General features: G+C 40.1%; 1 protein-coding gene across 1 annotated transcript; it reads left to right on the top strand.

Annotated features, from left to right (window-relative positions):
- The first annotated feature begins 29 nt into the window (after positions 1-29).
- On the top strand, positions 30-27,990 carry KLHL28 (kelch like family member 28). The gene is made up of 5 exons (XM_004584789.3): positions 30-202; positions 15,999-16,897; positions 23,150-23,593; positions 25,393-25,601; positions 27,623-27,990. The coding sequence occupies exons 2-5, from the start codon at positions 15,999-16,001 to the stop codon at positions 27,784-27,786; spliced, it is 1,716 nt and encodes a 571-aa protein (XP_004584846.1). The 5' UTR covers positions 30-202; the 3' UTR covers positions 27,787-27,990.

Below are 27,990 nucleotides of genomic sequence, written 5' to 3'. Positions count from 1 at the left end.
GGAAATCGGAGCGTCGTGAACGTAGCAAGAGAGGGCCGGGTAATGACAGAAGGAAGTGACGCTCTCCGAGCTCGGGGCGGAAGTTTCCCGCCCCAACCGTCAGAGTTGGGTTTGACCACAGCAAGTGAGGTTCCTACCCCGGCGCCACTTGTCCGCGGCTCCTCCTCCTGTCGCTCCTGTCAGCGAGATTCCTGGGACTCAGGTATTTCCATTTTGCCGTCCTCCAGCGGCGCAGGCTTTGGCAGAGATTTGTCCTAGTGTCGCCGGTGCTAGAGTGAGGGACAGGAGTGCACGGGAGCTGGCGGAGAAAGAGAGGCGACATCTTCTTGTGCAGGGCTGATTACCGTTGGAGCCTCATTATCCCTCATACAGCCCTGCGTGCGCGCGATGCGTTGGTCCTGCCTTTCGCCTAACGGGACGGGCACCCGGGCCGAGGCCCAGAGTGCAGCTCCCGCACGTCTCTCCATTCCTGGTCTTCGGGGGCCCTTACTCTCCCGGCCCTCCTCCCCTCTCCTCGTCTCTTACTTCTCTTAACCTCCTAGCAGTTGGGGTTAATTGTTTTCTGTTACTTTTCCCTGCTTCCCTCACAAAATCTCTCTTTAAAGATATATTCTCTGGAGGTACGTCTGCTTTTTTTTTGTTTTAATAGCTGTTTCCCGTTTCATTTCTGTTGCAGCCTCTAAGTGGGCTTTGTGTTGCAGATCCTCAGTGGCATTTACGCCTGGCCCTGGTCCTGCCCCCACGCCCACCCCTAGACCCCGCCTGTGCTGCCTGCAGAATTCTCTCGGGCTCCCGCAGCCTCTCTGGTCTCCTGGAGACTTTCGGTCTCAGCCAAGTTCTTGGCGTCACTGTCCTGAGAGAATTCTTGCCTTAGGCACCTTAGATGCTTATTTGTTTCAGGCCAACAGAGCATTTAGTCGATATCTTCTCTTAAACGAAAGCTAAGCGGTTGCAGTTGGGTCTGGATATCTCGTGTGAGGCCAAATGCTTTAGAGTATAGACTACAGTGGCTGTTGTTGTTTTAATGAAATAATACAATTACTTTTGAATGACCCAATGACAGAAGTCTTAGTAATCAGTCGAAGTCCTTTATATCCGCACTTCAAAAGCAAGCATTCCTACCCTGCTCTAGATAGGATGTGTTTTAAAAACTTGTTTAAGGTGTGGAATAACTAAGTTGCATGCCAGACTACTTTAAAGTGTTGCTAGCTAGTACAAGTTCAGAAATCCACATTTTTTTCCTTAGAGCTCAACTTTAACCTCCAAGGTTTCTTCATTGTTTGGGGAAGACAGCATCAATGTAAATGAGGCTATGTAAATGTGTGTCCCATGTGTTGGTACATATTCTACACAATCTTATGTTGGTGTTTAAATGAATCCGTCTAAATTATTTCAGTTGCCCGAAAGAAAGTTCATTTTTCTTTTTTTCTTTATATTTCATCTTAGGACAGGATAAGGGCAGGGAGTGAAAAACAAGAGATGATTGTAATAGTTGTCAATGAAAAAGAATGTTGCCCTCGTATTACCTAAGAAGCCCCAGTGTATACTTCCACCTGCGTATTTTCAAACTTCAGGAAGGCAAATTCAAACTAGAGGATGATGTGTGTGTGCTGGAGTACCAGTTGTGTTGGAACATGTTACTGTTTCTAGGGATCAGAATTTTCAGGTTCGAGAACTTGGGGAAGCAGATTAATAACTAGAATCAAAGAATGGAAACTTGAAAAATCTTGAGTGACATTTTATCATCAACGCTGTGATAGAAGCTTAAGAATTAGCCCTGCTGCATATAAAGAATGCATTTTGAGGTACCTAGGTTCTCAAGTCATATCCTTCTATTGTGAGTAAAGCCAAGATGAGTGTTCTTTAGACCCTTCTCTTTCTCTGGTGTCTGTATCAGTGTACGCTATAGTGTGCAGTTTATTTTATATCTGCGACATTTTCTCACCCTGATAAAGACAGACTTGAAAAATGCATTAGTCTTCATGGTTGATATTTTTCTAAAAAATACAACTTCATTGTCATTGTTTTTGAGGGTTATCTGGGGACATTTAGAGCAGCTATTTAGTGTGCATTTTGTTTATTTCTAAAACAAGTACATTCTTTTAAAAATCTTACACTTGAATTCTAGGGATCCCTTTGTACTGACTAGGAAAGCCTTTCGTATTTAATCATAGATACAAAAAGCACAAATTTTTAGTCAAATTCCGTAATAGTGGAATACATTATTAAGTGTTAATAATATACCTCAGATAGTTAAGGATACATTGAAAATTGCATATTCAGGTAAAACAAGTTTAACATTTCAAAATACTTTAATAAAGCTAGTGGATTGCGGTACTGTATATGATACATATCTTAGTACATTTAGCCACACTTAAGTAGGCTAAAATAATTTCTACAATCAGAAATAATACTTGTGCATTATTTCATTGTGTGAATCACTACAATTTTTCTGTCTTTATACTCAGATTTTCCCAACATCTAGATACATGTGAATTCTGTAAATCGAATTGTTTATAGTTTTAAGACATTTTGTTAGGAAATGCTATGCAAATGAAAAGTTCCAGTGATGTGAGCAGATAATTACAATACCATTTATTTTCTTTGTCACATGGTTTATATTGTGCCACAGACTTAATATTAACTCATTTAATACGTTTTTTTTTTGAGATTATATGTCTTAATTTTTAGTGGCACATTTTATGGGCATGTCCACTGGAGAGAAATGGGCCGAGAATCAATTTGGCTACATTCTTAAGACTTTAAGAAAGTTTTGGTGATCAAGAGTATTGAAAGTGTAAGATGAAATTAGATTTTTCCATTATGAATTATTTATATCCTTTATTGTGTATCGTTGTGTATTATTTCAGGTTAATTCGGGTTCTTTTTATTATTATCATTATTGATCTGAGAGACAGACAAAGACACAGGGAGAGAAAGAGGCCACTCCATATGCTGGTTCACTACCCTAATGCCCACCATGTTCAGGGCGCCAGGAGAGCTGTGCAGGCCAGACCCGTGGTAGGCATTGGGAGCTTGAGCCAGCTCCCCTACATGGCTACCAGGCATCCCCCTACTTGAGCCATCGTCTGCTGCTGTTCTACTCAGCATGTTCCAAAGACATTATACATTTCTGTCTTGAGCCGCTATTTTTTTTTTTAGCAAAAATCCAATTTTTATTATATTTAAAGACCAGTTTGTGTACATTATCAGTATTTCACATCTGTTCCAACCAGTTGGTTAATGGACAGAGGTTAGTTATGTGAGTGACAGCTTTCACTGCCTGTGTCGTGATGGCTTCAGGACTTACTTTCTTCTGTGTTATGTAATGAGTCATATTATGACTGGTTTCAAATTTTCCTTTTGTTTCTCCAGAGACAATAAGACTTAGTGTCAGGAAATGGAGAAATGTCAACTTATTATATAGATTCTGATAAAAGTACAAACCATCATTAGTTTATTTCAACTTTGAGGAGAATTGACTTGTGGGAAAGACATTTAAGAAAAGATATTCTCCAAACTTCATAAACAAATCACACTTTTTACAAAAATATTTGATTTTTTTTTAAAGCAGTCTTCACTTCTCTTGCTTATTCTGGTTGTAATCTTTATTTACACTAGTGTTACAGCAGTTAATTGCCTCCCAAATGATTTCAGCACCACTGGGTTGTAACTCAGGTGTCAATTAAGCAAATAAACTAAACTCACAGCGTGACCTTTATTATCTTGGTTTAACAACCTAAACTTGTTAGTACAAACTATGGGATATTTATTTTATTTTCATCTAACATTATGGCTAAAGCAAGTATGCATACTATTGCTCTGTTAAAACTTTTCAGATGCCATTTATTTGCTTCTGACTGATCAACTAAATTAAGAGTGCCACAAAGTATTTTCTTAATGGAATAAAAATTAAGAACAAAAAAATGGCAGGTCCAGCACAGCAGCCTAGTGGCTAAAGTCCTCACCTTGCATGTCCCTATGGGTGCTTTATTTTTTTTTTTCGTTTCATTTTATGACAAAATTTTATAGTCTCTGGAATTTCCCCAACCCCTCCCTATGCTCGCCTATGGTGGGTTCCTCTACATTGTTGCAGTATTACAGTTCAAATCCAGTCATGATTCCTTCATTGCAAGCATGTATCATGAATAGAGTCCAGCATCTTATTGTCCAGATAAATTCAGCTATTTCTTGGGGAGACCATCTCTGGTGTGAGAGCAGAGCTGGCAGAATATCATCCCGTCCAAGTGAAAAGCCACAACAAAACATCCACAACAATTTACACCACTATGGAGTTAATTGACATGGTATTGAGTGATCAATATGTTAGAAAATGTAAGTTCTTAACCACATCCTGTGACTACTTCATTGACATTTAAATTTTAGTTTATGCACAACCGGCTGCTATATACCTTAAAATGGCTATAGGGTACTATTCAGCTGTCTCTGGTCTATTTTCATTTTTATGTTTAGCAGGTTATAGTATTGAAGCATTCTTTTTGCTGAACCTGGCACAATTTAGGCTAGTCTAAACTGGTTTATAACTCTAAAAGGCATACGTCAACAGTTGAGGCACAGAACAGTTTTGGGGGGGTGTGCATAGAAATCTTCAATACCTTAGTGAGGAGTAACTAATCTTTGTGTCCTACCTGGTAAGGTGTATGTGAGTCCAAGCTGACCGTTTCCTGTGTGGTTCTAAGCTTTGCTTATTGGTCTCTGTCTCTCTAATCTAAATTTTTTTTGGTGGGGGGAGGCTCCGGAGTGACCCTGATGGTCATTGCAAGCAAGGGTGGGGATCCAAAGTTGGAACTAAGTAAGGACTAGAGAAAGTTCCCCTCCAGAGTCCTGAAGGGAATTTACTGTTCTGTTTCTGAGGTCCACTCAGGGCTCCTGGCTGTTGTTCCGATGATATTAGATTCTGTGAGGAAGGATCTGGGCTTCTTCCATCCCATGTGGGAGATCTGAAAGGAAGTGGATGAGCTCAGAGTTCTTGGCCTACAAGGGCAGTTATGGGTGCTTTTTTGTGTTCTGCTGCTTCACTTCCCATTCAACTCCTTGCTTGTGATCTGGGAAAGCAGTCAAGGACAGCTCAAAGGTTTGGGACCCTGCTCCCATGTGGAAGACCCTGAAGAAGCTTTTGGCTCCTGGCTTCCAATCAACTCAGCTCTGGCTGTTGTGACCACTTGAAAAGTGAATCAGTGACCAAAAGATCTTTCTCTTTGTCTCTCCTCCTCTCTGTAAATCTTACTTTCCAGAAGGAAAAAAAAAAAAAGCGGAGGCGGGGGGGGAGTCATTTGGCTAGCATCTTTTAAAAAAAATGGCAATAAGGTGTTTTGTTTTCTTTTCTTTTTTTTTTAGATCATTTGCTTATTTTGTTAAGACAGAGATCCTTCATCTATTGGTTCATTCCCTTAATGGCCACGACAGTAGGGGCAGGTCCAAGCTGAAACCAGAAGTCTAAAACCCGATCTGGATCTCCCACATGAGTGACAAGTGTCCAACCGGTGTTGGGCCATCTTCTACTGCTTTTGCAGGTACATTGGCAAGGAGCTTTATTGGAAGCCGAGCAGTTAGGACCCAAACCAGAACTCTGAGATACCAGGATCGGAAACATTGGCTTATCTTACTATACCATAGCACTGGCCCCTATGTTTATTTTCAACTGTACCTTCATCTCTTGTTTTTGCCTAGCTTATTTGTTGAAGAATCCAGGTTATTCCCAAGGATTTCTTGCAGTTATTGTATATTTTGGTATAGTGTAATAGACTCCTGTTTTGTGATGCTCTTCCTGGTCTCTTTGTGATGTTAGCAGCATTTCATAATCAGTACCTGCTTCTGCACACAAAATCATTACATTTGTCATTTGTTCTTTATCCATTCTCTGAAGTACTTTTATAAAGAGACCAGTGGTAGAGTTAGCATAGTGAAGCTCTGATGAATTCTTCATATTTTCCCTTTATTTGTGCATATGTTTCAAATAATGAGTTAGTGCATTATCATTATCCAATAGTGTCCTGTTTAAATTATCATTATGAACTCATGATTTTAACCTATCTGATATGTCTTAAACAGTTGGCATTAACATTATTTATCATCAGTTTGTTTCATCTTTAAAGCCTTGTTGGTTTGTTTTCATACAGGCCTAGAAGTCACTAGTAGCAGTCATACTGTCTAGTAGGTAAATATCCCAAATTTGTCTTGACATCTGCCTGAACTCTGCAACCAACCATTTGTTCAAGCAGTTGTGTTTCCTTTGAGGGATTAGTATTTGGAGAATATAACTGCATGCCAGGAATGCTGTTTAGTACTGCAGTGATCATAGTTTTTGAGATGGAGCTAGGAAATAGAATTACTTTTCCTTAAAATAATATTACATATATTTATACATATGCATATCTTGTGTTTCTTAAATGTTACATGTAAATTATTAGTGGGCCAGAGCCTTGGCTAGCAGCTAAGCCTTTTGCTGTGGCTCCGGCATCCTATATGGGCATCTCTTTAAGTTCTGGTGGCTCCTCTTCTGGTCCAGCTCTCTGCTAATGGCCTGGGAAAGAAGCAGAGGATGGCCCAAGATCTTGGTCCCCTGTACCCGTTCGAGACTAAGAGGAGGCCCCTGGCTTAAGATCTGCTCAACTCCAGCCGTTGCAGCCATTTGGAAAGGAAACCAGCAGATGGAAAATCTCTCTGTTTCTCCTTTCTCTAACTCTGCATCTCCAACAAAAATTAACAAATCTTTAAAAAAATATGTGCTAGTATATGTAAATCCTTTCTCTGCTGCATATAAGTGGAATTGTTGGGTCAGTTTTGCTGTATTTTGTTGGCCAGTTTTACCTCCAGAGGTCTTATATCTTCTACATCCCCATTGCAATGAGTGAGAGTGACTGTTCCTCACATTCTTGTTGACCAGGTGCACTTGCTAAGAGAGTGTGTAACTCATACAGTTCTTTCTAAAGATTTATTTATTTGATTGGCAGAGTTACAGAGAGAGAGAAAGAGAGAGAGTGAGAGAGAGAGAGAGAACATCTTCCATAGCCAGTTTACTCTTCAAATGGCCCCAGGGGGCAGACATGAGCCAATCTGAAGCCTGGAGCCAGGGGTTTCACTTTGAGTCTCCTGCCTGGATACAGTGGCCCAAGTACTTGGGACATCTTGTGCTGTTTTACCAGGTGGTTAACAGAGAGCTGGATTGGAAGTGGAGCAGTCAGTTTTTGAATTGATGCCCACATGGGATGCCACTGTGGAATATAGTAGCTTTACTGGCTATGCCACAACATCAGCCCCTTTGTTTTCAAATTAATTTGAGCAACTTTTTTAATAACATTAAAAACTACTTACATTTTATAACATCTGTTAATTCTTTTTTTTTAACATCTGTTAATTCTTTAAGCTGTTTTCTATGATGCTAGGAAATGTTTTTTATAACATTAGTAAACATTAAATATATATGTATATGAAGATTTATTTTCATTTGAAAGGCAGAGTTTACAGAGAAAGAGGTCTTCCACCCACTGTTTCATTCCCCAAGTGGCTGAAATGGCTGGAACTGAGCTGATCCAAAGCCAGGAGCTTCTTTTGGTTCTCCCACATGTGTGCAGTGGTCCAAGGACTTAGGCCACCCTTTTTTGCTCTCCTAGGGCATAAGTGGGGACATGGAAAGGAAATCGGGCAGCTGGGACTTGAGCCATTGTCCATATGGGGTGCTAACCCTGTAGGTGGAGGATCAGCCTGTTATGCCACTGCGTCCGGACCCAAATAAACATTTTATTTATTTATTTTTAAAGATTTATTTATTTTTATTGCAAAGTCAGATATACAGAGAAGAGGAGAGACAAAGAAAAAGATCTTCCGTCCAGTGATTCACTTCCCAAGTGACCGCAATGGCTGGTACTGCGCCAATCCGAAGCCAGGAGCCAGGAACTTCTCCAGGTGTCCTATGCAGGTGCAGGGTTCCAAGGCCTTAGGCTGTCCTTGGCTGCTTTCCCAGGCCCCAAGTAGGGAGCTGGATGGGAAATGGGGCTGCCGAGATTTGAACTGGCGTCCATATGGGATCCTGGTGGGCACGTTGAAGACGAGGACTTTAGCCACTAGACCGCCACACTGGGCCCCCAAATAAACATTTTATATAGACACCATTTTGAAAGGTGGAGGAGGAGGGAGTGGAAAGAGAGAGAGATCTTCCATCTGCTGGTTTACTCTCCAGGTGCCTGCAACAGTCAAGGCTGGACCGGGCAGAAGCCAGCAGCCTGGAACTCAGTCCTGGCCTCCCACAAGGGTGTTAAGGACTCAAGTGCTTAAACAAATTTGCTGACTTCCTGTGTGAATAGTAGCAGGAAACTGGAATTGGAGGTCAAAGCCAGAACTCAAACTTGGGCACCTCAGTGTGGGATACAGGTTTCCATATGACTATTCAGTTACCCAACATACTTACTTAAAACATTTTCTTTTCTCATTGATTTTGAGATGCTGTTATCAATACTGAATCTACATATGTAAATAATCTATTTTTATTATTTCTATTCTTTGTTATTGATCTGTTTTTCCTTACACTTATTTTTGTTTAAATGTTTAAAATTTATTTTTAATGTTTTTTGCATAGTTGAGAGGGTTGCGTGCTCCTAGGGCCTCCAATTAGGATGAAGAGGGTCCAGGTATGGAGGAAGGTCAGTGGGGAAAATGTTTCAGCTTTCTTTTTGTTTTAAAATAAGATTTATTTATTTTTATTGGAAAGTGACATTTACAGAGGGAAAGCTCTTCCATCCGCTGGTTCACTCCCGAAGCTTCTGCGTCGGCCGGACCTGAGCTAAGCCAAGCCAAAAAGCTAGGAGCCAGGAGTTTCTTCCAGGTCTCCCATACAGGTACAGGGTCCCAAGGCATTGGACCATCCTCTACTGGTTTCCCAGGCCACAGGCAGAGAGCTGGAAGGAAAGTAGAGCAGCTGGGATGCGAACTGGTACCCACATGGGATCCTGTTGCATGCAAGGCGAGGACTTTCGCCACTAGGCTGCTGTGCTGGGCCCTTTCTTTTCTTTTTTTCTCCTTTGTCCACTAGGATTGAAGGGAATGAGGCTGCTCCTTATTGTAAACAAACTGCATCAATACCCAGAGATGGGGGTGGGTCATTTGAAGATGCCTGAAAGACCCTGATGTCAGGAAGAATGTTCCAAGGGTATTACCTGAGTGGTTTTGATAGTTTTTAGATGTTGTCAGTTTCATTGCATCAAGATAGAGAAAAGCTTTCCAAGGTCCCTTGCTGAGCAAGTCCACCTTAGTGCTTCCACAGACCTAGGTACTTGCTGCAAAGCTTGGAGTGGAGCTGTTCAGCCTGTTCTGCTTTATATTCTGTGATGAGGCACTCAATGACCTCTGCTGGGTATAGAAGAGCTAGTTATCATATCCCCTATGTGTATATGGGCATGCTGTCCACTGCACAGGCATCAGCCACTGAGGAAATCCAGTCCTGATGCATGCACTCCAAGGTGGAACTACATATATTGTGATTTTCCCTGTGGGCAGGGTGATCTGGTTGGAGAGTCCTCAAGAAACCTCACTTAGGATGACCTCAGACTTGACTCATGTACGCCAGCTAGTGCAGTGTCAGGTTCTGTCCATCGCCCGTAGCAGCCTAGTCAGTTCTGCCCCAACCCCATCTGTGATGTGAACTCACAAGAAGTGCTGCTGCCTAGCCCAGCCTAGCCCATCACAGGCCCAGTCCTCAAAGACACAGGTGGGTGCTGTGGCCTAGATTGGGCAGCCCCTAAAAACCTCAGCCAGGTCTGCCACCAGCTCTGGTTATTTCATGTACTAGTATGTGCTCTGGCTTCGCCTAGTCCAGCCTGCTATCTGGCTCTCATGCACACCCATGGATGCTTTGACCCAACCTGCCCCCAGACCTGGCTGGCATGTTGGTACAACAACTCCTGCCCCAGCCCTGACTCTCATGCTCACCAGCATGAGCTGCAGTGTAACAGGGCATTGCCCACAGTTTCCCTACTAGGCCTAATCCTAGCCTCAATCTTGTGCTTTCCCCGGGAGTACTGAAATCCAGCCTAATGTGACTTGCATCCAGTCCCAGCACTTGCTAGAGGGTGTTGCAGCCTAGGCCAGCTGGTCTGCACTCATTCTGGCTATTGTAAGCACCAGCATGTGCTGTGACATGTCCCAGTCCATCCTGCTTCAAATTTGGCTTAGACAGTTGCTGACAAGTGATACAGTCTTACATGACCTGGCCCACCCCCAGCTCCAGCACGCACACTCCCCACTGGGAGCTGCGGCTTAGTAAGAGTTCCCCTATCAGGCCCGCTCCCAGCTCTGGATCGTACTTGTGTCAGTTGATGACACAGTCCTACTTGGCATGCTCTGCCATCAGTCCCGGCCTTTGCACATGCTGATGGGTACTGCAGCCTGGCCCCACCCAGCCTTCTCCCAGCCCCGCTCCTGTGTCAGTGAGTTCTATGATCCATCCTGGCGCAGCTCATCACCACCTCCAGCTCTCACACCAACTGCTTTGTGTTGCAGCCCCACAGAGGTGAGCCCACAAGTCCCCTACAGAATGTGCCCGTAGATCTGATTATCTTGTTCTGTGGTTGCTGCAGCCCAGCCTGACATCTCCCATCCCCTGCCCTGACACTTGCAGACAGGTTCTGTGGGCTAGCCCAACCAAGCATACCGCCCTTCCTGCTTTTACATGTACCTGTGGATGGTGCTACTTAGCCCAGGCCAGGTTTTCCACATGAGTGGGTACCTTGGGCTGACCCAGACATGCCCTCTGAGTTCCTCCCTCTAAACTATCCCATCTCAACTGCCTTGTCTATCTGTGAGTACAGTGGCCCAGTCCATGGAAGCCCCCAGAAGTCACTCCTGTCACATATAACCTAGTAGCCCCCCACTGCTGTGTGGTGGTATGTGGCATGCCTGGGGACTGCTGTGTGTGTCCCAGCCCAGTGTCCCCTGCCTTTTGCCACACAAAACAAACAAAAACCAAAAACATTAGAACAGGCAATTATGCTGCAGATTGGTATTGTTAACACAGAGTTGGCATTAATCAAGCGCAGAATGCTTGCCAGCTATTGGCTGCCTTTGTTCCAGTAGTGTAACACTTGCCTAGGTACCAGGCAATCTAGGCAGTTTCCTGCAACTGAGGTTTTACATATATTCTCATTTAGTTGTATTTAAGCAATGAAAAATTTTGCAAAAATGAGGAAATTCAGAAGTAGTACTACTAATCTGATTGAATTCCTACAACTACTCACTATTTTTCCTCCTTTTATTTAAAATTTGCCCTTTATTCTGTGCATAGTTATTGAGATAAACAAAATCATCATTGTAAAGCCATTGGACAACACTGGGATTTTGAGAATTAAGAATCATTAATTTTTTTAAGTTTTTTTTTTAATTTTTATTACAAAGTCAGAAATACAGAGAGGAGAGACAGAGAGGAAAATCCTCCATTTGCTGATTCACTCCCAAGTGACCGCAAAGGCCAGAGCTGCACCGATCCAAGGCCAGGAGCCAGGAATTTTCTCCAGGTCTCCCACATTGGTGCAGGATCCCAAGGTCTTGAGCTGTTCTTTACTGATTTCCCAGGCCACAAGCAGGGAGCTGGATGGGAAGTAGGGCTGCTGGGATTAGAACTGGCATCCATATGCAATCCTGGTAGGTCCAAAGCAAGCATCTCAGCCACCAAGCCACCACGCTGGGCCCAAGAGTCATTACTCTTGAGTTACTTTTAACTACTTAATAGGAAATACTGTAGAGTCACAATTATAATATATAATTTCAAAGTAGTTTTCATATGAGATATTTTTATGAGCATTTGCAGTTAATGCTGGAAATATTGTAACTGCTTCTCACATTTAGCATGCATCAGAATCACCTTGAGGACTTAAAACACAGAATCTCCAAGCCTCTCCCCTGACCCTAGGTAGTTTCTTATTTTTTACTTCTGTTTTTGAGTCCAGGATTTCGCCATCCTAGGGAAATCTCCAAGTGGTACTGATGCTTTGGGTACAGAACAATGTATTTGAGGACCACTGTTTTCAGTATTGGAAAAGGATTATGTATTTCTCTCTTTTTTGAGAGAGAAATATGGTCAAATTAAAACATCTAAGAATGATGTTATGGCAAACCTGATGCAATTCATTTTAGGTTTTCTGTTTTTACTTTGTCCTTTTAAACTTTTTAGTTGGCATTTTTTAAATATTTTTTTTATTTTGATAATCTTACATAGTTGATTATGGCACAAAAGGTCAAGTGTTATAGGAAAAGAAAGTGGGTAAGTCCATTGTTTCCACACTAATATCATTTTTCCCCCTGTATCTGGGGTAAGGAGAGAAACAAAGGGAAAAGCCCCACCCAGCCTCTTACCCATCTCAGGTCCCCCATGTGGGGCATGCTCTGAGGGTCCTGCTCAAGCGCTTTTAATAGTTCAACAGTTCTGAATTGCTGCCAATCTTGCCATTCCAAGCACGATGAAATCTCTTCAGAATCCATTAGCTGACATAGCCTCTTCATGGTTGGGGTTCTGAGATGAGCAGTTCAGTTGGAGGGATCTCCAAAGAAACTTTGTCTGGGGTGATCCCAGACCTGATTCTTGTGTGTGCTAGCCAGTACAGGGTCCGGCACAGTCTGTCGTCCCAGTCAGCTTGTGCACATGGTGGTGGTTGGAATTGCTGAATCAGTTCTGTTTCCAGCCCTGTCTTCCATCCATGCCAGCCAATGGGTGTTGTAGTCCAGCTCTATCCTGCCCGCTTCATATTCAGTCCTCACACAAATCAGTGGGAGCTGCAACCTAGTCGGGGTGACTCCCAGTAACCCCCACTAGACCTGCCCCCTACCCTGGTTCCCATGCTTGCCACCCTGTCCCGCAGACTTGTTCAATCTGTTCCACATCCCATTTAGCTCTCATACATGTCAATGGGCATTGAAGCCTAGTTCAACCCAACCAGCCCCACTATCCTGTCCACACACATACTAGCAGGTGCCTTTCTGTCAAGCCACCCCTGCCCCTTTCCTGGTTTTCATGCTCTCCAGTGGGAGTGGTAACCCAAGAAGAAGGTACCCACTATTTCCCTACTAGGCCACTCCCATTCCCAGATTATGCACTGACCAGGTGGTTCTGGAGTTTAGCGTGATTTAGCTCCCAGTGCCAGCCTCTGTCAGCTGTTGTTGCAGCAAATCCCAAACAACCTTCATCCACTCTAATTTATGTTTGCACCAGTCAGAGCAGTCAGCCCAGCCTGGCTTTTCCCTGATCTAGCTCACATGAGGCCCACAGGTGTTGTAGCCCTGCCTGGTCTGGTCTGCCCCCATCCCAACTCCTGCTCTCCAATGGGAGTGGTTGTCCAGCAGGGGAGCCCTTCTCATTCACCCTACTGGCTTTGGCCCCTCACTCCCTGGTTCTCATGTGTGCTGGTTGGGCCCTGCAGCCACATCTGGTACGGCTCACCTCACCTTGGAATATATTTTAGGAGATTTGCAGATTCTGGATTAAACCATTGAGCAAAAATGGTCAGGTCAAGAAATTATGTTTTTGAACCTTAATCAAAACAAGATTAAAGGTTTTAACCACACAGATATATAGGAAAATGAGATAAAGCTACTTTAGTAATGTAAGTGGAAGGGGACAGATCTTTGTCATGGCACCAGGATAACCTTGTGTGTATTCTGTGTAGGCAGAAACTGGGCGCACAGGTCTGTAGGTCAGACCTGATAAAGTTAATTTTGACACAGAGTTTCTGAGAATTTGAATTGAAAAAAAAAAAAAAAAGATGAGAGAGAAGACAAAATGTGGCAGGTGACAAGCCATTTGGAAGATAGCACGTTTTACATGGCCATAGTGATTGCAAGGGTGCTATTAGAGTGAAAAAAGCCACTCCTGGAAAGAGTAGGAATTAATGGAGATCGTGGGTCGGAGGCAGTCAAATGAAGCTTAAGTGTTATATATGCTTGGCACTTCAAGTTATATAGAGCTTTATGCTTGACATAAGTCCTCTCGTGTGTCTTTCTGAGATAGGTGTGATTATTATTTTGTGACTGAGAAATGAATGTTTAGATTAAACCACGTACTGTGTTTATGTATTATTTTGCCCAGCATAATAGAATATGATCCTGTTGGAACTAAAATTCATTATCTTATTTCTCCAAGGCTTGTGCCTTCACTGGTAATTATACCTCTGTTTCCTCACCATGATACCTTACACTTATGCATGTTTTCCTGTACACATCTTAGTTGGTTCTCAGAATTCTTGAGATACATTAGTTCAGACATCTTGTGGTCTCATTTTGCAGATAAAGAAAATGAAAAATAAAGAGTTAATTAAGTAAGTGGCAGCTAGAACTGCTTTCAGAACAGAGCACATATAATTTCTGTGTCTACTTGCCTTTTTTGTTGTTGAATCTTCAATTTTCCGTGCCTAAAGGGAGTAAAACAGGCTAAAGCAAAAGTCATTTTAATCCATAACAAATATTTATGATTTAAATAATACTTGATAATTATTCTGATTGATGCATATGAGATGATTAGGAGGTTTGAACGAGAAGATTGTATCAGTGGTAAGGTAGATATATTAACATAATTTATTAACTGACTTAAAATTCACTGTTAAGTTATAAGTTTCTTCATGAAGATGAAAGTTTCAATATTTGAACTTTTCTGCCATAACCATGCATGGGAGTAAAGTGCTGCCATCCCTATCCTACCAACACTTATATTACTTAAAATATTTGGATTAGTTTGATAGTATTTTAAAGATGGAAACCAAGCCTATGTTTTTATCCCAAATATTTGTGTTGAAAGTGAACCAGGGAAGAAGCAGCTGATAGTGTAGATGTTTTATGTTCCTTCAGTACTAAGCAACTGGTACAGTTTTTGTTCTGAGATAAATACCCATCAATTTCTTTTGTGTGCTGTAACAAATGACCACAAACACCATTTAAACACACACACACACACACACACACACACACACACACGTGTTTCAGTTATCCCTGTGTAGGCTACAAATCTGCAATTACTGTCAGCTGAAATTGAGGTGATAGGACCATGATTCTTGTAAAGGTTTTAGGGAAGAATCTGTTCTTGTCTTTTGCAGCCTCTGGTAGCCACAGCGCTCCAGCTCTTCCCTCTGGGGTTACATGACGTTTTCTTCTTCTGTCCGTGTCAGAACTCACCCTCTGCCTTCTGTAAAGTGGATATTGGCTATACTTAGATCCTACTTGAACAATTAAGAAAATTTCTCCAATTTAATCTCCTTAGTCACATCAAAGGAGTGCTGTTTTGTTCCACAAAATATCTAGGAATTAGGGGTGAATGTTGGGGAGTCTTCTTCAGCCCAATACAGTCCTTACTGTCTCTTTTTCTTCTTATTTTTCTCAGCCCTTTTCTCTTTTTCTGTTTTTTAAAATCTTTTATTTTTAATTCTTTTTCTTAATCTTCCAGAAGCACAAAATGGTAGGTAGATTGGAAGGACATAAACTGAATATCAGACTAAGAGTTCAGTGGCTGTGATATAGATCAATAAATGATTCTTATTGCTCTAAACATAAAATATTGGATTCTGTTCATAGTAATTTTGTCATTGTTGTTGAATTAATTAACAGTAATAATATCCATGTAAAATTCAGCAACCTTTATCAAAGCAATTTTTAAAGCTTTTGAGAAAATTTTCCAATTAAAGTATCTGTTGATTGAGTAGCATTTGTATTATTTCTATTACTGAGAAAGCAGTTAGGTATAATGTTTTAAAATTAATTTCACTTTTAGTATGTTTTTTCCCATGGTTTCCTTTTGTTTCATTAATACTCAGATTTCAGTTTAAGAAACAGAAACAGAATGAAAGGGACTTGTTCAATTCCTTCCAACTCTAAAAGTCTCTGTTTTAGTATTTAAAAACCAATAGACGGGTAAATAAACAAGTTTGATTCCTTTGGTGCTGTTTGTGAAATAGTCGTTTTGGCAGATTATTGTGAAATAACTGCCCATGCTTTTTGTTCTTCTTCAGATGGACCACACATCCCCGACCTACATGCTTGCTAACTTAACCCACTTACATTCTGAACAACTTCTGCAGGGCTTGAATCTTCTTCGTCAGCATCACGAACTCTGTGACATCATTCTTCGAGTAGGTGATGTTAAAATTCATGCTCACAAAGTGGTGCTTGCCAGCATCAGTCCATATTTCAAAGCTATGTTCACTGGAAACCTTTCCGAAAAAGAGAATAGTGAAGTGGAGTTCCAGTGCATTGATGAAACTGCTCTGCAGGCCATTGTGGAGTATGCCTATACGGGGACTGTTTTTATTTCTCAGGATACAGTTGAATCTCTCCTTCCAGCAGCAAATCTACTCCAGATAAAACTTGTTCTGAAAGAATGTTGTGCGTTTCTTGAAAGCCAGCTTGATCCTGGTAATTGTATTGGAATTTCTCGTTTTGCAGAAACATATGGCTGTCATGACCTTTATTTGGCAGCCACTAAGTACATATGCCAGAATTTTGAAGCTGTTTGCCAGACTGAAGAGTTTTTTGAACTTACACATGCTGATTTGGATGAAATTGTCTCCAACGACTGCTTGAATGTAGCTACCGAAGAGACTGTTTTTTATGCATTGGAGTCTTGGATCAAGTATGATGTACAAGAGCGCCAGAAATACTTAGCACAGCTACTGAACAGCGTACGATTACCTTTACTGAGTGTTAAGTTTCTCACTAGACTCTATGAAGCAAATCATCTGATTCGTGATGACCGCACTTGTAAGCATCTTTTGAATGAAGCCCTAAAGTACCATTTTATGCCGGAACATAGACTGTCTCATCAGACAGTCTTGATGGCGCGACCTCGCTGTGCTCCCAAAGTGCTTTGTGCAGTAGGTGGAAAATCCGGACTTTTTGCCTGTTTGGATAGGTAAATAAGACACTTTCTTAAAGATTGGATGCTAATAGATTTTATGCCTTTTATATATGCTCTCTGTATTTTAAAGTAGTTTTATTCTTCGTTTTACTTTATTTTTTTTGTCTTAAAAATATTCGTGTGAGTTTTTTTTAATCACATTGCCATCCATTGTCTACAGTGCTGTCAGTTCTTAACTTTACACTTGCGTTTTCCTTCCTGTTCCTCGCTAACTCATTTCATCTTATGTCTTCCTTTTATGTTTCCTTTCTGAAATAATTTGCATATTTCTTTTTCTCAGACTAGGTCAACTGTATCAGACTGCTGAAGAATAAAGATAACAGATTGTGATGAGGCAAAATGCAGTTAAGTAGAAGAACTATCAGATAAATGAAGAAAAATAGCATACTGACAGAAATCATGAGCTTTATATAAAATTTAATTCTTTCAGTGTGAATAATTTTTAAAGACAGAAGTAGAAAGCACTTTTTTCATTACTTTGGAGTTTTGAGACTCTTCTATGAAGGCCTGACTAGCAGATGTTTTCAACTGTGAGCCATGTGATCTTTCTCGCGTGTGATTAACTTAGCCATTATAGTGTGAGAGCAGCCAAAGATAATTAAAAAATAAATAAGCATGGATTTATTAAAATACGTATTTACAGAAATAACTAGTGATCTGCTTTTGGCTCATGAATACCTTTGGCCTAATTTAGAGCATTATATGTACCTTTTATACACTGGACATGTATCTTGGTGTGGTTTTTGTCTTTTTCTTGGACAGGATTGCTTCATGAAATCTTAAATGTTTGGCATACTTTTAATCTTGTGCACTTCTTTCTGGTCATTTCTAACAGTTTGATAGATTGGATTTCCCTCTTCAATGATAGGTCAGGGATAGAAACTTATGGATGTTTCATTAGAGGGACTGGAAGAAAAAAATCTCAGTGTATATTGTAATTGTAATCTAACTAGCATTGTTAAGATTGGGCTGTTAATATGTCATTAGTATGGTAGCTGCATTAATTGATTAAGCCTATTCATAAAGGTATGGATTATTGGCATGACATAAATTATATTAGTCAAGTATGACAAAAGTTCCAAATATGGATGTTTATTGTAAAAAAATCATAGGAGTTACCTATTGGATTTTCAAATACTAAAAGTAACAAATTGTTGAAGAACTATTCATGCCTTTAAACCTAATAATCTTTTATTTTAGAATCTTATAACAAAATTTAAAAACTAAAATAGCATTTGCACAAAGGTGTTTATTGTAGCAGTAATTATAACTATGGAAAAATTAGAATCAATATGAATGGTAAATCAGTTTAATTCTACAAAATTTAACAGTTCATATTCCCGATACAGGAAATGTATATTTAAATGGATAATTATTATATACAGTGGTAATGCAATAATAATGATAATACAATGTAAGTGTTAACGTGAGGCATTTATTCCGTATGTGTGATCTTGGGAGCATGTGCATTCGGAGTCTTCAGGGCTCAGTTCAAGTCAGTTTGAGAGAGGAGGAACACAGAATAATCCCAGAGAGCTCAATAGCCTGATACTGTATGGCATAGTAGCAAAAGCTATTTTTAGAAATTTATAGTTTTAATCAACAAATATCTAGCAATGATTGACGTAAGTCACAAAGTTACTGAGTGCCATCATGAAAATGAGAATTTTAGTGTGGGTTGCAAAACCACTTTTTGCAAGAGCAGTAAAATTATCAGATTTGTGTTTTAGATTATTTTGACTGCATAATGGATAAAAAGGTTGTAGGGCCAGGGTTAACATCAGAGGCCTTAGGTAAGAGGTGGTTGTAGAAGTAAAAGCAAGCAATTATAAGATTCTGAATTGGAGTAAAAGTAGTAAAGACAGAGAGTAATACATTAGTGTAAGAAATGAAGAATGTAAATTGAACAGATTTGTCATTTCGTATATTGGAGAGGGATTGTGAGAGGGAAGAATCCAAGATGAATGCTGTTTCCTCATTAGATGTTTGATTGTACATGGAGAGATTGGGAAAAAGAGAATATAAGAGGAAGAACCACTTTAAGGGGGAGTGGGAATAATGTGCTTAGTTTGGGACATTCTGAGTTTGAATTGTCTATGCAATATCCAAGTAAAGAATGCCTCGGTGCTAGCTGGATGTGAGTGCACAGCTCAGAGATGTGATCTGAGCTTTTAAAATTTCAGAGTCATCAATAGTGCAACATGTAATGGCAAGATCCAGAAAGAAGAAGGTGAAAATTTGGCTGTTAGATTTAGCAATGTGGAAGTCATTTATGGCCTTTGTTGATCAGCAGAGCTGTAGGAATGCTTTAGATACATTTCAGTGAGATGAGATGTGAAAATAAAGTAAGGAAATAGATGGTGGGTAAAGACTGCTACTTTAAGAGGCTTGACAAGGACAGAAAGGAGACTGAAGCAGTGACTGAGTTTCAGAGGAGACTTCTGTGTTGATTTTATTTTTTCCTTGAAGACAAAGATACGAACATGTTTATAATCGTAAAGTTAATAATAATGTCAGTGAGGCAGGAGCGTGGAACAGATGAATATATAAGATAAAGGGACGGTGATTGAAGGAACAAAATCTTAGAGGAAGTACAAGGAGATTGTACAAATTGCTTCAAAAAGTTCATGGAAAATGATATTAAAGGACGAGTTCATTTTCACACAAAATCTTTTTAAATCCACGACATTTCTTTTCAGAATAAATGTTTTCAGTGAAATTTTGGAGGACTCCTGCAGATGCATGGATTTCAAATTTTTTTGTACCAAAATAAACTTGCAGTTCCATTTTTGAGCTTTTTGAGATAGCCTTGTAGAAAAGGTTGGTATCAAAAGTAAAATTAGGAGACTTTGAGTAGGAGGAAGAGTGGGATACAAAAGTAAGTTTACTGGGTGTTGGGACGGTTGAGAAAGAAGTATATGACAGATCTGCATGTCCAGTAGCCTCATTCTTTCTCATTAGAAAAGAAGGTTTTTAGAGAAGAAAGTGAAGAGTGGGATAGAGAGCCTAGGGAAATTGGAAGGAGATAATAAAATTGTTTCTGCTTAAACAGATCTGAAAACATTCATAAATATTATGCAAATACATTAAATACAAAATAGGCCTTTAGCTATAGCACTCCCAGCAACATTCATGTCAGCATAGTAAATTCTAGGCCTAATTCCCAAAAAGGAAAAACTCATTAGAACTGGTTGCTGTTTGCTCTCAAAAGGCCATCAGGACTAATGTTTTTATATATTGCATTCATTTACTTATATTTCTCTAGAATTCTGTGACTTCCAAATAAAATATCATAGACTCTAGTCTTATTATCATTGAGAGGTTTTCATATTCTTCCAACACCAGCCAGTTTTCCAGTTCTCTAGCACCAACTGGATGCCTAACAATTCAATTCAGTCTTGACCTTAACTCTCAGTTAACCTGCCCCCTAAATGTTAAAAGCTTTACCTCAGAAGACTCTGCCTACCTCACACACCAGCCTTTGTCATCACCATGACTTCAGTGCATGCAAAATGGTGGTTGCGGACATTCTACTCTGCCACTTGTATTTCCATATTTTTTATTTCAGAACATGCACTCAGCTATGATTTGAAACATGGTCATCCCAGTTCATGTGTTAAAAACTTCATTCCCAATACAATAGTGTTTACAGATAGGATTTTTAGGAAGTGATTAGATCTTGGGAGTACTGCCTTTATGAATGCATTAAGCCATTAACTCAGGAGTGGATTAGTTATAGCAGGAATAGGATAGTTATAAATGGGGTAAATTTGGACTCATTGGTGTGCTTTCTCACTGTGTGATACCCTCTGCTGTGTGATAAATGAGGAGATGACCCTCACCAAATGCCACTCTGAAGTCTTGGTTTTCCCAGTCTTTAGAGCCATAAGCCAAAGAAATTTCTGTTGCTTATGATTTAGCCAGTCTTCGGTATTCTGTTATACTAGTAGAAAAGAAAATTGGTACCAAGAAGTAGGACTGTTGCTGTAAAAAAAAAAAATGCCTGAAAATGTGGACGCAGCCTTGGAACTTGGCAATAGGTAGATAATAGGAGATTTTGGAAGAGCAGTTAGAAAATGTCTAGACTGCAATGAACACAGCATGAAAGGGACAGTTCTGGTGAGGACTAGGAGCAAGAAGAGAGCTGTAGGTCAAGTCTGAATCTAAATTACTTAAGTGGTTATGACCACAATGTTGGTTGATATGTGATTAGTAAAGGCCAGGATGATGAGGCCTCAAGTAAACATAAGGAATTGGAAACGAGTAAATCATTTGCTGAAGAAATTAACGTAAACAGAATGTTCCTTGGTCATAGTCCCAGGGTGCTGTCCATGGGCTCACTGCCCACAGCTACCCTGGATCTCTGCTCCCTGCATTCTGATGTAGTACTCTTCAGCAACACGATTGTGGCTCAAATGAGTTTCAGGTTTGATGACCTCCTTCTCCAGAAGTGACAAATTATAGACTGTTTCAACATGTGCATGATGTTAATTCTGTAGGCACACAGAATGCAAGAACTAGGGGAGTGTAGCTTCCTCTCCCTATATTTCAAACGACATGATGGTCAGGTTGAGGGCCCAGTGAGAGACAGTAATACTATTTGTAAAGATATATTTCTCAGAACGTTTTTTCCCCCTAAGCAAGAAGTATAAAATTGTCAGTTCTGGTAACAAAACACTTTCATTTATATGTGGTGATTTGGCATATAAATATAATACAGTTTTGTCTTTTTGTAGTGATTAATTGTAATTCTCGTAATTAAAGTTACACACATTCGGAAACATGTACAAATCCCACATGTCTAGCTCAGTAAATTAGCAGAAAATATGTATTACGACTCAGGTCAAGAACATGCCCACCTGGGGCCCGGCGGCGTGGCCTAGCGGCTAAAGTCCTCGCCTTGAACGCCCCGGGATCCCATATGGGTGCCAGTTCTAATCCCGGCAGCTCCACTTCCCATCCAGCTCCCTGCTTGTGGCCTGGGAAAGCAGTCGAGAACGGCCCAAAGCTTTGGGACCCTGCACCCGTGTGGGAGATCTGGAAGAAGTTCCTGGTTCCCGGCTTCGGATCTGCATAGCACCGGCCCGTTGCGGCTCACTTGGGGAGTGAAACATCGGATGGAAGATGTTCCTCTCTGTCTCTCCTCCTCTCTGTATATCCGGCTTTCCAATAATAATAAATCTTTAAAAAAAAAAAAAAAAAAGAGCATGCCCACCCCAGAAGAGCCATCCTTGAACTCCCTCCCCTAAGGTAACCATTATCCTCATTTCTGACCCAGAGATTAGTCTGCCTGGTTTTCAACTTGATATAAGTGAAATTATAAGGAATTACATATTTTGGATTTGAGTTCTTTCTCTCAATTTCATGCATGTAAAATCCACCCCATTGTACGCAGCTGAAATTTGTTTCCTTTGGTGTATAGTATCCTCTGACTTGATATGACATGACTTATTTATCCATTACTGTGATTGATGAACACTTGGGTGGTTTCTGGGCTTTAACTATTGTAAGTAATAGTGCTGTGAGCATGCTTTGACATGCACAGTCATACATTTCTCGTGAGTACATATGATTTTTTTTATTAATTATTTTGCATTATGTGACAGTTTCATAGGCTCTGGGAATCCCCCAGCCCTCCCCACGCCTTTCCCCCGCTGGTGGATTCCTCCACCTTGTTGCAGTATTACAGTTCAAATCCAATCAAGATTCTTTCTTTGCAAACATATACCAAGCATAGAGTCCAGCTACTTATTGTCCAGATGGGTTGAACAGTTTCTTGGGGAGACTATTTCTGGTCTGAAGTTACATATTATTGAGTGAGATAGCTCTGGTAAAAGAGAACACATCCTATTTTTATCATGCTTCTTATGAGGAGAGATTGTTGTGTAATACTTCTATGAACTTTCTACATATGTGTTCTGGTGCAAAACTAACTATAAGAGGATTCAATGGAGTAGGTATACAGGAATGAAATTGCTGAATCTGGGCATCTGTGCAACTTCCATTTTATTTGATAATGTAAACTTTTTTTCTTGCGTAGTTTGTGCAAGTTAAAAGCATTCCTTGTTCCACACTCTTGCCAACAGTTGTTACTATGTAACTCGATATTTTTGCCAGTTTGTAAAATGTGTCATGTTTTACCCTGGTTGTAATTTGCATGTCTTTGAATACCTATTATATTAGACCTTTTTGGCTTATGGACTATTTCCATTTTTAAAATGTAGGTTTTATCTGCTTATTCTGCAGTGTGGAGATGTACTTTCCTCAGAATGACTCTTGGATTGGCTTGGCACCACTAAACATCCCTCGCTATGAATTTGGAATATGTGTTTTAGACCAAAAAGTATATGTTATAGGTGGTATTGAAACTAATGTGCGTCCTGGATTCACTATCAGAAAGCATGAAAATTCAGTAGAATGCTGGAATCCTGATACAAATACCTGGACTTCTCTAGAGAGAATGAATGAAAGCAGAAGTACCCTTGGAGTCGCAGTACTTGCAGGAGAACTGTATGCGTTAGGTGGTTATGATGGACAGTCTTATTTACAATCTGTAGAGAAGTATATCCCCAAAATAAGACAGTGGCAACCTGTGGCACCAATGACTACAACAAGAAGTTGCTTTGCTGCAGCTGTCTTAGATGGAATGATATATGCCATTGGTGGGTATGGTCCTGCACACATGAACAGGTATTTAACTTACATTGTGTGTATTTATACAATTCTTAGAAGTATCATTAATGATAGTTTCTGAGTCTTATGCAATTTTGTATATGAATGAACTTTATTTTTAAATATCTTAAGAGGAGGTTTTTGATAAAATTAATGTGCTTTGTGAATATAATTATTTTTGTTTTATGTGGTTATTCAATACTCACTTAATAAATCTCCCCTAAAAAAATCAAATCCCTCATACTAAATTTTGCATGTATTAATTTACTAGAAATCAACTAGATTTCAAAACTCAAATTGTGACAAAGTTAGCTTTAAATTTTACAAGGTGGTATATGTATATGATATGGTCTTTCATTTCAGTGCTTAATAATGAAAACATAATTTCTGCATGCCAATCCAATTCTATAATGTACCATAAATTTAAACACTTATTTAAATCTTTCTTTCTAAACTCTTTAGTCTCTAAGCATGCATATACCATTATGTATCAGAGTTGTGTTAGTCTTCATTAGAGATTTCTATGTTTTTTTAGAGATTTGTTATTTTTATTGCAAAGTCAGATTATATACAGAGAGGAGGAGAGACAGAGAGGAACATCTTCCATCAGTGATTCACTTCCCAAGTGACTGCAATGGCCAGAGCTGCACGATCTGAAGTCAGGAGCCAGAAATTTCCTCCCGGTCTCCCACGTGGGTGCAGGATCCCAAGGTTTTGGGCCATCCTTGACTGCTTTCCCAGCCACAAGCAGGGAGCTGCATGGGAAGTGGGGCTGCCAGGATTAGAATCTGCACCCAGGTTCTAATAGCAATCCTGGTGCCTTCAAGGCAAGAACTTTCGGCGCTAGAGCACTGTGCCAGGCCCCAAGATTTCTGGTTTTTAGTCTGTGTTTTTCAAGGGCAAAAGAAATATATGAGAAAACAAAACTATTAAGTTACTGCTCATGTCGTATTTTTAGTGATAAGTTTGAAGCTTCATGACAACAATCATATCAAAGAGTTCATGTCTAATGGTTAATTAAAGTGGCATGTGTTTTATTGGGGTATTTTTCTTTGACATCTTTTAAAGATTTTATTTGTTATTTATTTTTAAGATTGATTTATTTATTTAGGGAAGTCGTATTTACAGAGAGAAAGATCCTCTATCTACTCGCTCATTCCTCAAGTGGCCACAACGGCCAGAGCTGAGCCAATCTGAAGCCAGAGAGCCTGGAGCTTCTTCTGGATCTCCCACGTGGGTAGAGGGTCCCAAGGCTTTGGGTCGTCCTCAGCTGCTTTCCCAGCCACAGGCAGGAAGCTGGATGGAAAGTAGAGCAGCCAGGACATGAGCTAGTGCCCTAATGGAATCCAGGCACGTGCAAGGCTAGGACTTTAGCTGCTACACTACCACGCCAGATCCAGTTATTGGCATTTTGATGAAAATAATGTGTATTTTATTTCTAACTGAATCAGGAATGATGGCACAGTAACATTTCATCTATACATTTTTACTTCAATTTCAGTTATTCTCTTAAAAATGTTCTGGAGTTTAAAGAAAAGCATTTCAGGCCAATATTTCTATTGTTTGAAAAGCTTCTGGCAAAAGTTTATAGAATATTTAGTACTTTAATTTTCAGATCTATTCTTGAAATCAGGTTTATGACAGTTCATTCCAACAATCTTATCAACACAAGGTTAAACATTTAGAACACGCTCTTCTTGTTTTATCTTTGTTTATTTTTTAACTTTGAAAACCATGGTGGGATTTAGTTTTGCTTTGGCAGGAAGAGTAACCTAAAGTGCCTGTGAATTAATTTATTCTTTTGTGAATGTTTGCAGTGTGGAGCGTTACGATCCGAGTAAGGACTGCTGGGAGATGGTTGCATCCATGGCAGATAAAAGGATTCACTTTGGTGTGGGTGTCATGCTAGGCTTTATTTTTGTAGTAGGTGGACATAATGGTGTCTCACATTTGTCAAGCATTGAACGATATGACCCTCACCAAAATCAGTGGACTGTGTGCAGACCAATGCAAGAACCCAGAACAGGTAATAACTGTGTTACTTCCTAAACATTTAAGGCATTGCCCTTCTTGGGATGTAAGTATAGGGTGTTACCTATTCAGAAAAAGAAATTGTGGCAAACGCGGATACAGCTAACTAGACAAATTTAAATTCAGCTAGCTAGGCAAAATTAAAACGTCCTCACTCTAATTTTAATCTGCTGCTGTGCATGTTCATCGTTTCTCAACAACAGTACATTTTAGTATTACTACATTCCCCTTTTAGATTGTTCAGGTATATCTTTAACTGTACATCAGTATTCCTGTGTGTTGACTTGCAAATGTCTTGCCCTATGTGATAAAAATTTTTAAAAGGTTGGATTGCAAAATTCATAGGGAAACAAATAAAAACGTAACTGAAGGTGTAAGAAATTGTTGCCTTTGACAAAAACTCAAATCACATTATTTTAAGGGACAGGTTTCAAATTACTAACAGAAATGCTTTAGGAACATATTCTTTATATTTATGAAAGAAACTCTTGAAGCAAACAATCAAATAGCAATGTGTAGTATGCTATTTCAGTGTTTACCATAATTAATCTTTTTGGTATCTTTTTTTGTTTTTTAAAAGATTTATTTATTTTTATTGGGAAATCAGATATACATAGAGGAGGAGAGACAGAGAGGAAGATTTTCCATCTGATGGTTCACTCCCCAAATGAGCACAATGGCCAGTGCTGTGCCGATCTGAAGCCAGGAGCCAGGAACCTTCTCCAGGTCTCCCATGCAGGTGCAGGGTCCCAAGACTTTGGGCCATCTTCAACTGCTTTCCCAGGCCACAAGCAGGGATCTGGGTGGGAAGTGGAGCTGCCAGGATTAGAACCGGCACCCATATGGGATCCTGGCAATTCAAGGCGAGGACTTTAGCTGCTAGGCCATGCCGCTGGGCCCTTTTTGGTATCTTTTCCAGGGAGAACCATATTAATGGAGAAGACTTTTAAAAATCTGTACGGGCTTATTATTTTTATATTTCTACATGACAATTCTAAGGTAGAATTTTTGAAGATATAAATTATGTAGTTCAATATATTTCAGTTGTGTTTAAGATCAGATAAAATGAATGGCTTCTAGAGAAACACATGTAAATTGAAAACTTGAGTATATATTCTGATAGATGAACTGTGTAATGGAGAGTAGCAAACTGGGAAGTGAATGTATGATGCAGTCAGCATCTCTCTTCCCAAACACAACAACTCCCAATAAAACTGTTAAATACACCTTGACAATAGGATACTAGGCTTTGTACCATTGTCTGTACTGTAATGCCAATAGCAGAATGTTAGACTTGTAACTTACAGGAGTACTGAATTTTTTTTTAAGTTTTATTTATTTTTATTGCAAAGTCAGATATACAGAGAGAAGGAGAGACAGAGAGGGCGATCCTAGACTGGTTTCCCAGCCACAGGCAGGGAGCTGGATGGGAAGCTGGGCTGCCGGGATTAGGACTGATGCCCATATGGGATCCCGGGGCAATCAAGATGAGATCTTTAGTGGTTAGGCTATCACACTGGGCCTGGACTAAATTTTTTAACAGCCCTGTCCTGTCATTTAGACACAAGAAAAGTAGAGTTAGAAGAGGTGAAGGAGATTTTCGTTGTTGTTGAGGAGACTTACTCCCAGTACCTATTGCTAAACTTGGTAGAATAATTATGGTTGGTTGTTCCGACCAGCAGAGCCAGGTACGTGGACAGGGGATGAAGCACCGACAGGAGACTAGTGATGGTGTAAGTCTCTCTCAAGTCTCCCTTTAATACTCCTTTTATACTCTTCCTCCTCACCCTCGCCCAAGTCAAACAATAGGATGTCATTGAGTCTGATTAGTCCAGGTGTTAGCCCAAGCCCATTTCCTGTTACTGCTCAGCTTAAGGAGCGCTAATTAACTCCTTAGCCCATAACAGTTGATTGTTGAAATATTTAAGAAAGCATAACAAAATATCATTTATTGCTAGTGGGGAAAGGTCTACTCCATGGTTAATATGTTTCCTTCTTTGCACATGCCTTTCCTAGGAGTGGGTGCTGCAGTAATTGATAACTACCTTTATGTCGTCGGAGGTCACTCAGGATCTTCCTATCTGAATACAGTGCAGAAGTATGACCCTGTCTCAGACACATGGCTGGATTCGGCTGGCATGATATACTGTCGCTGCAACTTTGGATTAACTGCACTTTGACACGTGTGACTACTCAGAAATCATGTGAAGGTGAAACTTGCGCCGCATGAAAGGATGCCCAGCTTTCTGAAACCCAAAAGCTGCATCGCTGTCTTTTTAACTTGAAGTGGCATGAAGACTCAAAAGCTCTTTTGGGTACTTTCAATTCACAAGTAGTTACGGTTGCTCTTGATTACATAGTAAAACAATAATCAAAAAGGAAAA

Source organism: Ochotona princeps, chromosome 6 (assembly GCF_030435755.1).
Source record: "Ochotona princeps isolate mOchPri1 chromosome 6, mOchPri1.hap1, whole genome shotgun sequence".
Taxonomy (NCBI): domain Eukaryota; kingdom Metazoa; phylum Chordata; class Mammalia; order Lagomorpha; family Ochotonidae; genus Ochotona; species Ochotona princeps.
This window is presented reverse-complemented; position numbering and strand designations above follow the sequence as displayed.